Source organism: Anas acuta, chromosome 4, assembly GCF_963932015.1.
Source record: "Anas acuta chromosome 4, bAnaAcu1.1, whole genome shotgun sequence".
Classification (NCBI taxonomy): Eukaryota; Metazoa; Chordata; class Aves; order Anseriformes; family Anatidae; genus Anas; species Anas acuta.
The window spans coordinates 58962611-58981160 of NC_088982.1; the positions used below are offsets into that span (position 1 = coordinate 58962611).

At 39.4% G+C, this 18550-nt stretch overlaps 1 protein-coding gene across 1 annotated transcript; it reads left to right on the forward strand.

Annotated features, from left to right (window-relative positions):
- The first annotated feature begins 6119 nt into the window (after positions 1-6119).
- Positions 6120-10823, forward strand: FGF20 (fibroblast growth factor 20). The gene is made up of 3 exons (XM_068679323.1): positions 6120-6528; positions 8455-8558; positions 9704-10823. Exons 1-3 carry the CDS (start codon positions 6162-6164, stop codon positions 9947-9949), a joined length of 717 nt encoding a protein of 238 aa, XP_068535424.1. The 5' UTR covers positions 6120-6161; the 3' UTR covers positions 9950-10823.
- The last annotated feature ends 7727 nt before the right edge of the window (positions 10824-18550 follow it).

Genomic DNA, 18550 nt, shown 5'->3' on the forward strand with positions numbered 1-18550 from the left:
GTCATTTAACATTGACTGAACCATGTAATGTTCCTTTTCTTTGAGTGTTTACTATGTTGTTTAGTTGGGACCCAATTTAATTACTTAATTCCCTAAATACCAGTAGGCTAGACATTTCTGCCCTCCCCATGTCTATCTGACCTCTTCCTCCAATAACTCTCTCTATACCTCAGGTTCTCTTCAGAAAAGTGAGATTCTCCCACAAGCTTTCAAGCATTTATACTGATCCTCTCAAAGTGACCTCAGACTTGAGTTTCTCCTACCCTTTGTAATTTCGTGTTTTGAGGCCTTCTCATCAGTCCCCAAAGGAAACCACAAACACTTGCCATATCTGCAGCCATGTCAACCCCCAAACATAACCGAGTGTTAAAGAACAGTTCTTAATAATAAGCACGTGCTTTTGTCCCTACTTGGAGCTGATGGGCCATGACCTTGTAAAGCATTTTATGATGCATCATTCTCCATGGTACAACCTGCATTGCCTCCTATACTGCACTGAAATTTCCATAAGCTGCATACATAGAATCATAGAATCATTAAGATTGGAAAAGACCTCCAAGATCATCTGGTCTGACCATCCGTTTCAAGTCACAGCACACCTTATGGCTTTCTTTGCAATGGTCAAGTGCAGCCTCAATTTTTTTGTCCTTTAATTGTTTTAAGTATGCTCTTCCCAAGTTTCAGTTTTTATTTATTTTTTTTTCTAAATTTTTGCTGGGTTTGTATTTTATTATGAAAAAGATGTGAATCTGTTACGTAATTGTAATTCAGAAAATGCATAAATAAACACTTTAGTATGTTTAAGGCATTTATGCATTTTCAATTTCTAAGAAAATGTTCAGTGGTTACCATATTCTGTCAAGGGAGAATTATGTCTCTATTTGACAACAGGCAACCTGACAGTTTGTACAAATGTATGTATGTCCAAGGTTGATTTACCACCAAGATAGGTCTGGAAAAGCTGGTATCTGGGGTGAATGATAGTCACTGCATTTCTTTTGATATTTTAGAATACTGTAAGCCAATTCATTAGCCAGTTTACATTACTTTAATGTATTAAAAAGTAATTTTTTTTAATGTCTACTGCTTTGTTTGTAAGTATATGTGTGTTTACAGAGTGAAAGGCTTGTCTCCAAATCTGAGCTACATTTCTGTACTAAATGATACAAGGACAGTATTCAGGTGTCAAGGCAATATAGTTGTCTACCAAGTTGTCTACTCAAGTATTTTTTCAGCAGTTGCATGACTAAGCATTCAATTTGTAAAGTTTTGTAGAATGTGGCTCTTGGATCTCTTCAGTTCTAGTTGCCTTATTAGGAGACATCATTCAGCAATGGAATTACCTTTTAGAAATAGTCTTGCTTTTTCCATTTTACTGAAAAAGAAATCTTTTGGTCAGTGTAGTGTCCCAAAGTAGACCTGTTTGCTGAATGCCTGATCAGTTGCTTAAAACTGTAGACAAGAACCATGAGTTATCCCTCTGATCATATTGTTCCCCTGAAATTGATTAGCCACAATTTAATGACTTTTCAATAACACCTTTAGGCTAATCTTTTTTTTTTTTTTTTTTTTTTTTTTTTTTTTCTTTTTTCACTTCAGAAAAACCAATACACATCTGTAAATACTTATGTCTGGGTATGTTAGAACTTCCCTGGTGAAGTGTTTGCTTAAGAACAAGAGCACAATTTATTTGTGCAGTAAGTCAAAAACTGTAACCTGTCTGTGCACATAATCCTATGTGCACAGGTTCAGAAACCATCTAAATCTATGTGCTTTTTATTTAGTGATCCGCTTAGAGAGCTAACATGAAAGTTGTCAAGCAAGACATTTGGACGCTGATATATATGGAAAAGGTCTGTTCTCTGTGGATGTAACTGGATGTAAAGGTTCCTCGCTACCTAGGTAGCTCACTGTGTAACTTCTCTATCCCACTCCACTTACATGAGAGTTTACCTACAAACACATGGGCAATAAAATCATGAATCTTAAAAAGCTCTGAGAATTTCTGTTTTCACTCAAGAAACAAACAAACAGAAAAATGAAGGTGCCAGAAAGGTAGAACTTCATTTCTATAGGAAAATTATTTTTTTCAGCATTACTTTTACCTCCTCTGGGTTTTTTCATTATACATAGATATACTTACACATATATATATATGTATGTATACATGCATACATACCTGTAACTTCAGCAATTCAGAAGAAAAGGTTCTGGATGTATTTTAAGTCCATGCGTATTGCATTTTAAAGGTTTTACATCATCAGATTATGACCCTATTTATACATGCAGCCTTGAAAGTTATCTTATTCTTTTTTTTTTTTTTTTTTTTCCTAGTAAATCCTGTATAAGAATACACCTTACTTCACTCAGACTTGCAGTACTCCATAAGGCTCTCACTGTAGCTTCATCCTGTTCTTGTTGAAATCAGCCAACCATGCTTTCTGGTCCCAGACTAGGAATAATGTGGAAATGACCATGATACACAAATGTCTCCAGCTGGACAAATTTCTTCATGTTCTACTCGGTGTTTTTTGTTCGACCTAGTGTTTGCTTTCTTGTGTACTCATGACCCACCTGCCCCCTTTGTTCTGTTAAGTGTTATTTTATAATATGATTACAATTTTATGGCTGGCATGGCACTTCTGTAATGGAGTTCTAAAATTAATAACGGCACAATACATTGCAGGACAAAGTTTTACAAGGTTTTCTGACCAACCTGATAGATACATAGAACTCTCTCTCTATGCATATGTATGCATATCAAAGATTTTGGTGTCTTGTTTTCTCCTTGATAGCCACTAGGTTTTTCCTGTGACAATATGCTATTCTTAGGCAATGTACAGTAATTATATTGTCTATAGAAGCCCCAGCTACTTGCTATGGAAATAAAAACTTGACCACATATGTATTTGTTCAACGACGCTGAAAGTGCAGTCTTTAGGAAGTATACGTAACGTTGATTAGATTGCACTGTATACTTTAAGTTCAATAATGCACTCTTGTAAAAACACTCTTCAAAATTATTTAACTTCCCATGGTATAGTCTCAGAAGGTGCATAAAAAAATCTACAGTGTTATCTTTTCCTGTCACATGACTAGTGCAAACAACAAAAAAAATTCTTATCTTTTTGTTTCTTTTCTCGTACTTTATAAAACAGCATAACCGGTTCAGTGCCCAGACATTAAAGACTCCACTCAGAACAGATCGGCATTATATATTCCACTCTACAGAAAATGTTCCCACTATATAACAGGAAAGATTTAGCCATAAGGGTCTTCCAGTGGATGACGGCAGAGGATATTGTTTTCAGAAAAACCCTCCTCCACTCGGTGCCATCTAAGCAGAAGAGCCCTCTGCTTGGTAGGGCTTGGGAAGTACCACTGGGACCCAGGAACGTTTTCCGTAACGGGGCATCTTTTGGCTCAGAATACACCTCCTATATATTTAGCTGTACCATCCGAGTGCATGTCCTGCAACTTAGCAGCTGTGATGAACTAATTACAGTTTGATCTTGACCTACCCATCACGTCAATAAAAATGCTTGATGCGTGTTTCAAACGTTTCAGGTATATTTGAGAAATCAGCATACAGGCTACTCGAGAAATAGGTGCCATATAGATTATTCAACTTTGATCTATTTCTTTGATTTAGCACTGCAATTAAGTAGATTTGGTTCAAAGAGAAAGCTCATTGGTTGATGTTTTACACTGATGTGATAATGTTTACACAGATGTGCTTTGAAATCTCGATTATGGTGGATTTTTGGGTCCCACCACATGACAGGCTCCTGTTATCTGAAAGGTAAAATAATATAACATCTATCTGTAACTGCCTTCAGAGCAGGTCTGCCCGTGCTCTCTTCTGAGGTGATTTATCTGATCATTGTATTTAGCGTTAGTTTTTTCAGTTTTAAATCCCTCCACAGTAAATCACTTGCTTTAAAGCAGCCTTTTTATAATTCAGGTGCACACAGGGGCAGTACTTAGGACTGCAATGATGAAAAGGTGTAGCATTACCTGCTTTAAAGCACCTGCCAATTAATTAGCCCTATACTCTCCACAGCAAATAAAGCTAAGCAGTCAAATCCATTTGATCTCCCAGATTTAGACGGTGACTGAAAAGACCATGGAGCAAGACTGGAGAACTAATCTTTCATGATTCTCTACAACTTTTTTGTTTAAATGAAACCTTAGACTGCCAAGCAATTCTCTCAAACTTCTGAGAGAGTTAACTGCAAAAGATCTTTACGTTTCGTACTTTAAAACTTTGTTTTAACATTGGCAAGGAATTGCACTGTGCATCTTGAACACTAAGATGAGCCATGCAGTTTGAGCCCTAAAATTCATTAGATATGATAGAAAATAACAGCACAAAAGGCAGAAGTTGAGTTCTTAGTTTTAATACACCATTGCTTTATCATTGTTAGTAATTAATGTGTTCCACAAATAAATTTGCCTGTGTGAATCATTTTGCTTTTGTGTTGAAAAATGCATATGCTCAGCTGGAACAGGACAACAAGGTCCCACATTTTTTAATACATCGTAGAAAAGATAACAGGGAGCTTTTTGAATATGACATGATCATTAATTTGTGGCACTCACAGACTTTGGTAATGGTCCCATTGCAAAACCCCAAGGAAGATGGACTAGATGGGCTATCTCTTGCTCTGTTTCTTCATGGGTGCAAGCTTTGAAAATATTTATTACAAACCACGTGCCTGCTCATTTATGTTTTTAAGACTGATATACAAACGCCATAGATCAGTTTCATGTCATGTTAATGATAAATTAAATTGAGGGAGAATTTGCAGAGGGGAAAACACCTCCCTGACTATGCCAATTTCTTTAAAAATTCCCCTCCTTGTAACTGAAGTGATAAAAGGAAAGGGTAATGCATGTACATTTTATTAGCGTTTCAGAAACAGGGAGCAAAGCTGTCAGATCTTTGTGTTTTTTTTCTTTCATGTGTGTCTGGGCAGGTCTAACCCTCAGGTAACGCCCTTTCTCCTTCTTCCCTCCTGCCTCTCCTTGCACCTGTCCACGTAATGCTCCAGCAGCTCCCACACGGGCCACGCTGTGGACCGGACCTGGTTCTGGTCCTGATCCTGGTTCTGATCCTGGTCCCGGTTCTGGTCCTGATCCTGATTCTGGTCCTAATCCCGGTTCTGGTTCCTGTTGTGGTCCTGGTCCTGGTCCTGGTCCTGGTCCTGATCCTGGTCCAGGCCCTAGTTCTGGTCCTGGTTTTGGTCCTGATCCTGGTCTTGATCCTGGTCCTGGTCCTGGTCCTGGTCCTGGTTCTGGTCCTGGTTCTGGTCCTGGTCCTGGTCCCGGTCCCAGTCCCAGTCCTGGTCCTGGTCCCGGTCCTGGTCCTGATTCCGGTCCCAGTCTTGATTCTGGTCCCAGTCTCCTTCCTGATCCTGGTCCTGGTCCTGGTCCTGATTATGGTCCTGGTCCAGGTCCTGAGTCTGAGTCCTAGCCCTGATTCCTGGTCCTTGCCCAGGTCCTGGCCTTGGGCTGGGCACTGTCCACCAGCATCAAAGGCACCTGTGCATGTGTATATGTGTGCGCATGTACATGTGGTGTGTATGTGTGTACATAAGTGTGTGCGTATACGTGTGTATATGTGTATATAAGTGTATATGTGTGTATATGTATGTGTATATGTGCACATAAGTGTATATGTGTGTATGTGTATGTGTATATGTGTGTATACGTGTATGTAAGTGTGTATATGTACATGTACATGTATATGTGCATGCATGTTTGATGTGTCTGTATGTATGTGCACACATGTGTGTGTGTGCACGTGTATATATGTATGTCCATATGTATGTGTGTATACCCATGTGTGTGTGCGGCTCTATCTGTGCGTGCCCGCCCGGGGGCCGCCCCTGCCCTGCCCTGCCCTGCCCGTGCCCTACCCGTGCCGCTGCTCCCCGCTCCCCGCTCCCCGCCGGCCGTGCCGTGCCGTGCCGTGCTGGAGGTGCGATGCGCGGGGCTCGGGGTTTACAATTTCAAACGCGGCCTCCCCGCCGCGGCCTCCATTAGCATATGTCAGGGGGCCCGCGGGCTATATATACGGGCTCGGGGCCGCGCCGCCGCCACCCCGCCGCCTGGCTCGCAGCGGCTCGGCCCGGCCCGGCCCCGCCGCGCTCCCCCACATGCCCGGCAGCCGCCGCCCGTTCCTCCGCCGGCCCGCGACCCTCTGGCCCCGCTGCCCCATGGCTCCGCTGGCCGACGTGGGGCCCTTCCTGGGCGGCCTGGACGGCTTGGGGCAGCCGGTGGGCGCCCACTTCTTGCTGCCGCCCGCCGGGGAGCGCCCGGCGTTGCTGGGAGAGCGGCGGGCGGCGGAGCGGGCGGGCGGCGGAGGGGCGGCAGCGGCGGCGGCGGCAGCGGCGGCGGCCGCGGACCTGGCGCACTTGCAGGGCATCCTGAGGAGGCGGCAGCTCTACTGCCGCACCGGCTTCCACCTGCAGATCCTGCCCGACGGCAGCGTGCGAGGCACCCGCCAGGACCACAGCCTCTTCGGTAGGAGCCGGGGAGAGGCAGCGGGGGTCGGGGCAGGTGGCTGAGACGGGCACCGGGGGCAGGGAGCGCGGAGCATCCGCTGAGAGGGGCGGGTGGCAAGCGGGGGGCTCAGCCGCAGTGGGGTGCTTTGCTTTTAAACGGGACACAAAGTTGGAGCGGAGGGACCCATCGATAGCCCGAAAGGAGGGGAAGGCAGCCCCAAAGCGTGCACGCTTCACCCAACAGCAGGGTGAATCCTAAGCGGCAGCAGTAGGAGCTGCGCCTCCGCTGTCAGCTCCGTGCGAGTTGCGGTGGGTATTGATTTAGCAGTCGTAAAAAGGTGATTAAAGTGCTTCCTATCGCCCTCCCCACAGCCAAAACAGCCCGCTGGAAGGGCTCGTAATTGCCTTGATAGCACGGGGATGTTTTCAGAAGCAGGAGAGCGGTAGTCAGCAGAATCCTCAGAAGGGAGATTTCCTACAGCGTGTAAACACGAAATAAATCTTTGCTTAAAAAGAAGAAAAAAACTTAGCCCCAGATCAAACATTCTCTGGGCTTTTTAGAAATGTTCTTCCTTTATTCTACCACCGCTCTCTGCAGGTCTGTCTGATGTGGTTGCTTTGTGGGTTGAATCACCTGCTTATTATAGGCTTGAAAAGAGCGGCTTTGAAAATGATACCAGAAAGACAAAATGCCTCCACCTCTTTTTCTGGGACTTTGTGCTTTAGGAACTGGAAGGCTAGCTTGATTTACATGCAATAGAGTTTTTAATGATCGCTCTTTGTAAAGGGTTTATACTCTTTGCTGCTTGGTGAGATAACTAAGAAACCTGCCAAAGCTCAATTAAAAATCAAAACACTTGAAATTGTTGGATAGTCCAGACAATCTGTCTGCCTTGCAGTGAAAGCTGGTCCTGAATGAAAAAGAGAAATCATAAATACAGCAAATAGACAAAAGGACACTGTAAAAACCAAATACGCTATTTAAAACCACTTTCCTTAGATTGAGTTTCTTTTACTGTTTTGTGGTTTTGCTGTTGCGCAGCAAAATCCTGGGTATGATTCTAGACCAGCTTCTTTTGAAGCTCTGTTTACATTGTTAACAACTTCCAAAAAGCCGCTTCACACATTCCCTTTCTTTCATGTTTTATATGTACTATAACCTGTGCATATCAATTGGTTAAACCGGTTGGCATATGCTTGCCAAATCTCAGGCTTCAAATAGAGCATCGTCTCCCAAATACTTTAAATTATTAACATGGATCCCATTTTGGGCAAATGTAAGATAAATAATTCTATAATCCAAGCATTAGCAAATAACCGGCATATTTCGTGCACATAAAAAGCCTGCACTGAAGATTACAAGTTGTGTCAAGAGGTGCGGGCCAATGGGCTAGATAAGATGTCTGGCAAATACTTTTTTTTCTTTTTTTTTTTTCTGTGGGTAGATTCTGTTATATAAAATTCCCATCAGTACTTTGATTTCTATTCAAACGATCTAATAATGGAAGTGTTTTTTTAAGATAATACTATAGCAAAAGTAAAGTATATTTTCAGGTAATCCAAACCTATCTTCCAATGTTTGAGCAGGCAGCTTGGCAAATAACGTCTAATCATTATAGATTGCAACTGCATAGTACTGAAGGTTTTAGCCTGAGTGATGAATAAAAACCTTTTATCATCAAAGCAATTATATATATATATATAAAGCTTTCTTTAAATAAAGTAGGATTCTTATACCTAGATGAGCTTCTCAGGCTGCTTTCCTGTGAAAATGTTGTATATGTTTCCATACAGTATTCGAAATTTCAGAAAAAGTAGGCCATATTTTTATATGTACTGTTTCTACTTGCTTTCAACTACATTTTGGATGTCTTTATTGATTTTTGTCACACGAGTTGACTTAAAACAACCTCTTATTGTCTTTTTTTTTTCCTTTGGATATCAGGTATCCTTGAATTCATCAGTGTGGCAGTGGGACTCGTCAGTATCAGAGGTGTGGACAGTGGCCTTTACCTTGGAATGAACGAGAAGGGAGAACTCTATGGCTCTGTAAGTACTACTTTCACGTCAGCTTGTACATGTTGACGTTTTGATTCACTTATTAGCACTGTGCAAACACCTCTAGTGTCTAACTGAGGCACTCTTAACTTTTAAAACACTGACATCTTTTCCTGTTGGAATAAACAATAAATTCTTAGAGTGTATGGTGTATGGCCTTGGATACTAAAGATTTGACGGCAAAAGTTTCTCTGTCCTAGATGCAGAGAACTGAAGAGAAACATTCATCTTAAAGACAAAAATAGCTAATCACCAGAGGGTGCTTCCAGGTACCAGTTTTTAATGTAAAAGCATATTTTCAAGAGCTGGGAAAAAAAGGATAATACCATGTGTCGCAGTTAGGTACCACTCTTATTTGAAAAATCGGTATGGTGCAAAAGTGTTGGCAGTACCTGGAGATCCCAGTTCTGGAATGCTTGTGCTTAAGAATGAAATTAAGCTTGTACTTATTACAGTTGATTTGTATATGTTTAATAACTTCAACACATGGCTGCAAAATACAAGCTTTAATTTTTCCAGTACTATTAGGGTCTCAGACTCTTCTCCTTCAAAATCTTAAAACATTTAGAGAGAAGTTATTGTGTCTCTCCAGTTAATGCCTCTTCATTTTGTTGTTCATCACTTCTGTTTCTAATGCTTCTGGGACTGACTGATTTATTGCTTACCTGTAAGCGATTAATACCTTCTCTAAAAAAGCAGAAAAGTGCATGTTATAATTTGTGACTTTCCTCATTAATCATCTGAATCCATAATGGGTTTTGGCCTAGAAGTATTGTGAAGGCTTTAAATGGGGTGACAATCAGTGCTTTGAACAAATATGAAATGGTGACCTGCTGGCATACTGCTGGCACTTAAACTAGACTATTGATGACTTCTTAGAGAGGGAGTTATCTAAGGCATGTTTAAACCCAAAATTTTGTATGTACATGTCCAGGTTTTAGATGAAAAAAGGATAAATTAGCCTGCCAAACTCCATGTTGAGTCTACATATTCTTCTTGGGTTTGATTTGTTAAAAATCAAATGAACCATAAGGCAGCACAAAGCCTATGGTATTTTGTTTATTTTTATCATTTTTTCAAGTGTGTTCAGATATCTAGCAACAGCTTGACTTATTTTTCTTTGTTTCTTTCTGTAGGAGAAACTAACTCCTGAGTGCATCTTCAGGGAACAGTTTGAGGAAAACTGGTACAACACTTACTCGTCCAATGTGTACAAACATGGAGATTCGGGGCGGCGGTACTTTGTAGCACTTAATAAAGACGGTACTCCTAGAGATGGGGCAAGGTCCAAGAGACACCAGAAATTCACACATTTCCTGCCCCGACCTGTGGATCCCGAAAGAGTTCCAGAACTGTACAAAGATGTGCTGGGTTACAGCTGAGGAAGAAGGGAATCTTGGAAGGAAAACCACACCAGATCTGTTTGATCTTGCCCTTTTATTCATGGCAATACCAGCATGAGGAACATGGGTACTGGATTTGAAGAAGCTACTTCGTGATGGCCAAACCTCTAATATCCAGTGTTTGGATTTAGGAGACAAAGCCTTAAAGCTGAGAGTGGACCAGCCTCCTTCAAACTTGCTGACTCTGTGGTAGCCAGTAACAAAAGGGAAGTTGGAGTGTGACTTTCTTAAAAATAACAAACTTTTCAATTTCATCTGGATTACTTAGGGTCCATAAGTTACCAAAAAAGTATCTACATCATATGGATCCAATAACAGCGGGGAGAAATAGAAAGAAATAAACTGTAAAATAGTTTTTTTTAAAAAAAAAGAAAAAATCCTGAGAACTGTGTATGAAGTGTTAGTGTCTTCACTTCAGTGATGGACCTTAGATGTCAATGCATCATAGTTGGAGCTGGAACTTTTATTCAGGATGGACCTATTTATACATCTCCAGATAGCATATATTTATTTTATATATTTATTTATTAAAGAGTTTATTTTTTACTGGGATATGAAGAGAATACAAGCCCCTAAACCCAATGAGAGAGCATTTACAGTGCCAATATTTGCTTCAAGTAGTATCATGATACAGCAATGACATTACATTTCAGTGCATCCAAAACCTGGATATTCAGATTTCATTGTCAATCAGTTACGGAAAAAGCTTATATTGTGTGCACATACCATTGCCTCATGACTATCCTTATATTGGAAAGAATGTTTTGGTTTCTTGACCTATGAGAGTGCCTTACAGAACTGTATTGAATTCAAATGCACATTTAAAAAGGGAATTAAAAATGATTTTACTTTATTGGGTTTACTGTCATTTTTAAAGTGTCTCTTTGCACATTATATGTAACATTGCAAACATGAAACAATTACGAAAAGTGTATTATTGTTACCTTGAAAGGACAAGTAGTATTAGCTCTTGCAGTCTTGATTCAGATCGCGTCATGCTGGATTTTTTTTTTAAGTGACTTGTACTGGCTTTACTAAAACACAAATAACTAAATGACTAGAATTCTCCGCATTACATCAAATTTTCACATAGGATTATCATCACTGTATAAGATGTTTTAACTATGTATCAGTATGTTTAAGGGAAACAGTATTGGAGTAAGGAGTAGTAAGGAGTTTCTGATATTGGTGAATGAAAAGCTTCAAGTGAGTAAAGGCTGTTTCTCCACTGAGTACAGAGGAGCCTAAGGAAATGACTTTTTAATCTTAATCTTTTTTTAATCTTAATCTTTTTAATCTCCTTTAGGAGAAATTTTTATGCAGCAGTTTTTGTGTGAATACTGTCAGCACAAAGATGAGCTAGGGCTCTATGCTAGTTACAGCTATATGACAGGTAGATCACATCAATTTGGTTTACACTGATTTAACTCAGGACTGTCAGTTACAAAGCATAGACTCCTCTGAATGTTGACTGATTCCATTCTCCATAAAAATACCAAGGGTTAACAACAGGCCCTGTGTGGTTTAGCCCTAGCCCTGCTGAAGCTTGTTGTTGGATAATGCCACCACCTCAGGAAAAAGGTCTGGGAAAAGGACTGGAGGGAGGAAAGGTGGACCAAGAGAGGGCAGCAGTTTGTATGCGCTGCTGGAGGTGCTCTCACCTTTCTGCTGCCAGCTCTCCTGGTGGGCTCCAGGTCAAGATAATTCATTTGTGTTCAGTTTTGTGAAAGCATATGTGAAAGTTAAGTACTGCACCTGCATCATTTATATCAAATCAAGTTATTAACAAAAAGCATTTTCCAGAATATAACACCCGTGCTTATACCATTGCTGTACCAGGACTTCCAGTCCATAACGAGAAGTGGATGAGCATAGATTACTGAGGAACTCTGGACAAAATCATTTTACTTTCTGCCAAATAGAAAGTGACTGCAGACACACAAAAAAATGATGTTTCAGCACGTTGTGACTAGCAATATGTAGCTTACTAAAGCTAAAGGCTTTGTTAAAATTTTCAGAGCAACAGGCAATGGAAGATCTGCTGTGCACTTAATACAATTTACTGGAGTAATGTTGTAACGCATTTCAATTTACCATAAAATAATGATTTTATGGGTGACAACAAGTCCCATAATAGCAGTAATAGATCAGTAAGTAAAGACATAAACATATGCTTTAAATAGCTATTTTTTTTTCCTCTGTATGTTAAAAAATAATTTATTCTATGTAAATTGTAAGAAACCAGCGGCTGCTGCACAGGACATAGTCCCATGCATTTCTGGCAGACATACTCAGTGTTTCACTCAAACCAGTAAAAGAATTATTTTTCTTTGGATTAGCAGTTTACTGTTAATCAAACCACCTGCTGGATCCAACCGCATAGACAGTACATGGATGATGAAGAAGAAAACTAAAATATGCTTGTCATTTGCTTGCCCCACTCCAGTGTGAGGTATATGCCAATAATCCTTGAAAAAAGCATAACACAGCAGGCACCGTGGTGACAAATGACAGTACAAAACCTTTAGAGCACTGGAAAGCTGTCACAACTTCCCTTTGCTGTTCTGGTGTATTTCCACTGAAGAAAAGTAGTGCATTTTCCATTTTATTTTGCTCATAGTATTTCTTTGCTTTTTGTTTTGAATTTTGTTTTTGAATTGAGAATTTTTAACAGTCATTAAAGCTTTTGTGGTAGTCTTCTAGCTAGGATACAGGAGAACCCAAGTGCCTCTGGAAATGGGTGTTTTTTATTAGATGAACTGCTATAATTAGAAAAAGTGGACAGCTGGTCTAAAAGACACATAGTCCTTTCATTGGTCTGAACCATTCGTCCGTGCATGGAGAAGTTTGGACAAGTCTGTATCGTCATGTTTTCTGCCATAAGCTTACTGGTGCTACCTTTCATGCTCAGGTGTGACAGCCAGCTTCACTGACTGTCTGAAAATTCAAATCATTGCTATGGCCATTCACCCTGATAGCACTCTGGGTTCTTGCAGAATTTACTTTCCGATATGAGGGAGTCATTTAACAAATGTATTTTCAATATAGCTTTTATTGCTAGCTATTTCCTTTTCTTAATGTGCTTTGTCAACTCATTTTTCATAGCTAACCCATCTTCCTTGAGTAACTTTGTAAAGTTTTACCTAAACATAGATCTTTAACAGCAGCTATGGGTGTGAGTTTATTTATTTATTTATTCTTTTTTTTTTTTTTGAGCTTACATAATCATACCTACTGCAGTTTTAGTTATACCACTACAAGCCATCACATTTTCCTTACTCCTTTTTCTTCACAGTGATGAACTAAACTGAGGTAAGGAAGTTTTAGGCACTGTAAAGGCATCTTCAGTATTGCCTTAATATACTGGACCAAGCCTGTGTCTTAAATACTGAGAATATGCTTAAGTTTTGCTCATCTTGGTCCATACTGCAGAGAGAAGCTAGCAGTAAGAGGGCCTTTTAGAAATCTTCTTTTCAGTTGCTTTTATTTATTTATTTATTTTTGCTTTTCATGTGAGGAAGTCTATTAACTTCACTGATGTAATTAATTGTATGTTTTTATTTTTATTTTTTTTTTATTTCGTAGTGCAGCCATTTGAAGACTCAGGTTATATGAACATAAGAATGGCTGTACAAGATCAGACAGTACTACATCTCCACTGCATGGGGAAGATAGTAAGAATTAGAGAAGTGTTTATTCTCAGTATTCATTGCAGAACCCCAGCTAGGATTAGGACCTGAAGTCACTTCTTCCCCAGATCTTTACCTTGGATGAGGTAGAAAAGTGAAGGGAACATTTCATGAAATTGAGGGGGGTGGAATTTCAGCCTTCCTGAATGTCTGTATTGACCTGCATTTTATCAGACATTGCTCTTAAAACAATTTCCTTTGCAGTAGTATATTCAACTGTTGTGGTGAAGCTGTAGTTGGGGTACATTTGGATGTGTATGTACCTCTCCCAGTACAAGGCAATATATTGCTAGAGAGAACACATTCTGAAGTTGTTATATGCCATCAAGTTGTTAATTAGGAAAATTTGGATTATGACGTTAGTTTTAATTAAGTTTTGATAGCACTTTTCTTTTCTTTTCTTTTTTTTTTTCCCCAACACTTTTTTTGTTATGCTGTATGGATTCTTATCTATGGCCATGTCGCCATAGGACTTGTTTTTCAAGGCCCAGGATGGTGTTCCGGGCGGTGGCATGAGGCACAGGATATGTTTCCAGCCATCCGGTGGTTGCTTCCACCATTGTAAGTACGTGGCGCTTGCCATTGCGAGTTTGAGGGAGTGTGATGTAATCAATCTGCCAGGCCTCTCCATATTTATATTTCAGCCATAGTCCTCCATACCAAAGAGGCTTTGACCGTTTGGCTTGCTTGATTGCAGCACATGTTTCACAGTCATGAATAACCTGTGCTATAGCGTCCATGGTACCTCTCCCAGTACGAGGCAATATATTGCTAGAGAGAACACATTCTGAAGTTGTTATATGCCATCAAGTTGTTAATTAGGAAAATTTGGATTATGACGTTAGTTTTAATTAAGTTTTGATAGCACTTTTCTTTTCTTTTCTTTTTTTTTTTCCCAACACTTTTTTTGTTATGCTGTATGGATTCTTATCAGTCAGAGATTCACAGACAGAGAACAGAAAGGTGTAAAAACTTCTTGGGTGGAATGAATTCAACCATGACATTGTTTTGGTAAGTTGTGCACAAATAAGAAAAAAAAAAAAAAGAAATAATAATAATAAAAAGAAAATAATAAAAAAGAAGAAATAATATTCAAAAGATTTTTTTAAAGAAATTAAAAACAAAAAAAAAGAAGAGAAGAGGTCAAACAGTTACTTCTATTGCCGTTTGGAGAGAGATTAAGTTTCAAACAGAAATTGGTTGGCAGCTTGCCAAAATACCTATTTCATCTCTAACGTGATCAGATACTAGAATCATTCTGGAAGTTCAGGGGAAAGACAAAATACAGAATTAAAACAGTGGAGACAGTTGCTCTCTGTATTTTGACCATATCCAAAATGCAATTGGTACTGCTCTCTTTTTATAGTAAATCTTCAGTAAATACAATTCACATGGAAAGGAGTAAGAGTATTAGAAGGTCAGTCTTTTGAAAATGAGGTTAATGAAAAACTTCTCTGTTGTAAAGTCTTTGTTTACATTTTTTGTGTAATTATAGGAAAAATGAATCGCGATTTCTTCACACTTAAAATATCACAGACCACATAATATTACTTTCATGAATTTCAAGTCATGAATTTTACCTAGTGTATGAATAGACACCAAGTTAACTTGCATTTGCCTCCCAAATGCCATTTCTGTATACAGAGATCTACATTAGCATATGTTCGCAAAACATACTTTTCAAATTACTTATGGGTGTTTCTTCTGTTTCTGGAAATAACAATTTCAGCAACTGAGTCCTTCAAGTAACAGGTTCATGTTTTTATAATTCACAAGAGATCTTCCAGTCATCTCTAATTCAAGTTGCTAAATGGTACCATTGACATGACCAAGGGTCTCCAGGTGGGTGGACTTGCCATAAAGTAGTTTCATCTGTACATGGCTGGGATATCAGAAGCGATAGGAAACTGCCTACTTCTAACATTTTAACAGTTGACCCCCCTGATTGTGTTGAAGCTTCTGGGTAGGATGATGAAATAATATTAGTTATTGAGTTATCAATATCCCAATAATGTTAATTCTGTCTTCTATTTTGCTGGAGCAGGAAAATATAATTTATATTCTGGAAGAAATATGGATGAAAGACAGTTGGCTGGAGCTTGGCATGAACAAAATGGAGGTGAAATTGATAATAAGGGGATTATTTGTAGGACTTTTGCACATTCTGAGATGATTTTCACAATTTGTGAATTTCACAACACTAAAATATGGGTGTGTGCTTGTGGCCTGTTATATTCCAGATACGATCTAGAGCTGGTTTTCATTTTTAAAATGTTAGATTATAGCTCTTCCTATTCAAGAAACTCACTGATGTGGTTCTACAGAGTTAGGCTGTGTTGCTGGCCCTCTTGTCAAGATTTCAGAACTGCGGTTCTTAACAGACAGATCTGTAGCTTCTTCTGTTGTATGAAAACTGCTTCAGCTGCCCTATATGATTTAGTGTAGGGATATCTGTTTTTCCAAGAATTTCTATTATGGAAGAATTCCATACCACAAGAATTCCTATTTTTGCTACAGTCTAATACTTCTTTGATTAAGAAGCTAGCAAGGCTGCTTTGTCCAAACTGTTCATGGTGAGCTAGAATCCAGTACTTAACAGTCACAAAATGGTCAGCAGATGCTCTTAATTCTTTGCAATCACCTTCATAGTTAAACTAGAAATTGCCAAACACTAAACCACAAACCCTGTGTGGTATAGTAGTTTCTCACACTTTCTCTTTTAGGTCACAGTGCCATGTGTATATATTTCATAATAATAAAGTTTCCTGAAGTGAGTTTTTTGCTTTGTGAATGCTGAACACTGTAAGGTGCAATGGAAGTGTCTGTCTCTAAATATGTCTCATGGCTGTATTCAAATACCACTGCAAGCACCACACTGCATTTGATTTCTTACTAGAAACTGAGTCCAAGATACCTGACTTTGTGTAATGGTTGTGGTTTTGTGGCTTATAACCTCATTTAACTCCTGAAGTTTACCGCAATGAGGAGGTAAATTCTTTTATCTAGGAATGTGCCTGCTAATCTTAACTATGTAGAGTGTTCTCAGCTGTTCTGACGATGGTGCTAAGCAAACAAGAAGAACATTGAATATATACATATTTCTTTATGGTTTATTCATGACTTATAGACCTTGACAAGTTCAATTCTTCTAATTATAGGTTCACCTTAGCCATTCTATCTACTTTAATCGCAATATTTCATATAGTGAGTCTGTCTTTTCTTAAATCTCTTACCTCCTCTCACCTTCTTTTGGCCACTCTTAATGATGCATTTTCTATCCTTGAGCATCTCTGACAGGTGATCCTTTGCAGCTCATCAATACTCCTTAAAAGCCTGTTGCAAGAGAGCACAGTAAGTTATATCTCATAACCAGGTATTGCTGGTTATTTATTTATTTGTTTGTTTGTTTGTTTCTTTAGACTTTGTTACTTTGGGAAATTAAACACTGCATTCAGGGTCAAAAATGAAACCAACGTTGGCCTTGTGGTATACTAGCCCCTGCTATCTTTGTATTTTTGGGCAGCTCCTTGACAGTATTTTAAATGAAAAGGTGACAGATGATGAATGACATATAGCACTCTCACATGTTTTCATACTAAAAAAGAGGTACTATTGTTTCAAAACAGCAAAGCTCTTTTATCTCATGAAGAAACTTCAATAGTCCTATGAAAGATTTGGTTGCTTAAAAAGTTGGTGAGTGTGCCCATATGTTTTCATATGATTCTTTTATGATGCTGGCCAGCAATGATGAAATTAGCATGTTTTGATCTATTTACAAGTTGTTCATAAAGAACTTGAAAGGAGTAGTTAGGAAAATCCAAGTGCTGAAACATTTAAGATATACTTTCTGGTCTCACTTTTGTGTGATTGTCAGCCAGGGACTATCATGATCAAGGTAGCTTGCCAATTGCCTGCCGCAGATATAATATTTATGGCTGCAGTGGGGATTTCCTATCAGAGATCTGAAGACAGGCTTTTGTACATTGTTTCTCCTAGGTAACCTATACAAATCAGCAGAAGAGATCTGATTGTAATGAAAATATAATCAAAAGATAGATATTTTTGATCTTTGAGTTTATTTGAACTTTTTTTTTTTTCTTTCCCACCAAGTTTTCCTGCACATACATTAAAAAGAGAGGGAAATTGGCTGGTGTTCTTTTCTATATAAAATCCATAACTGTGTAATATTATTAAAAATGAGTGTCTTTTGTTACAGACTTACAAGGGATAAGATATATTTTTCATGCTACTGTGCAGAAGTAGATATATGCAGCTTACAGGGAAACTAATTTCTTTCACGTTTGTTGGAAATATATAGGAATACTTAGCTAATCAGTTACGCAATTGGCTAACATTTCTGCTTCTCTTCCTGAGGCAGAGTTAAGCAGTGGTCCAGAGCACTGAGAATAACAGGATGGTTTTAACATATTCTGACCAATTCCCAGCTCCAAGTCCCCTGACTATTTGGCTCCATCTCCATTTTTCCTTTGCACAAACTATGCTTTTTTTCTGCTGATGGTTTTGCTACAGATGCTTATAATCTGTAGTGCTTCGTGTTACAGGCACCTCTGGATTTTGAACAGCTGTCCCCGCTTTTGCAAAGAGGCATCTCTTGCTGCTCCCAAGGAAACCATTGCCTTGCCTCCATTTCAGCTCTCTTAGCCTGCAGCACTACCACTGGTGCAATCCTGTGCAAAGAGATGAGGCTCGTCCAGGAGAGAGGGCACACAATGCAGACAGTGCACTGCTCTGCATGGAGCAAAGGTGTGTGTGTGCATGCAGCTGGGGGCGGCAGCAGCAGCCCAAGATCAAACTGCTTGACTAGCATTTAGCCCTCGGTTATATTGCTGGGAAGCAGGATCAGAAACTGTCTGCTCTGAAGCAAATCTCA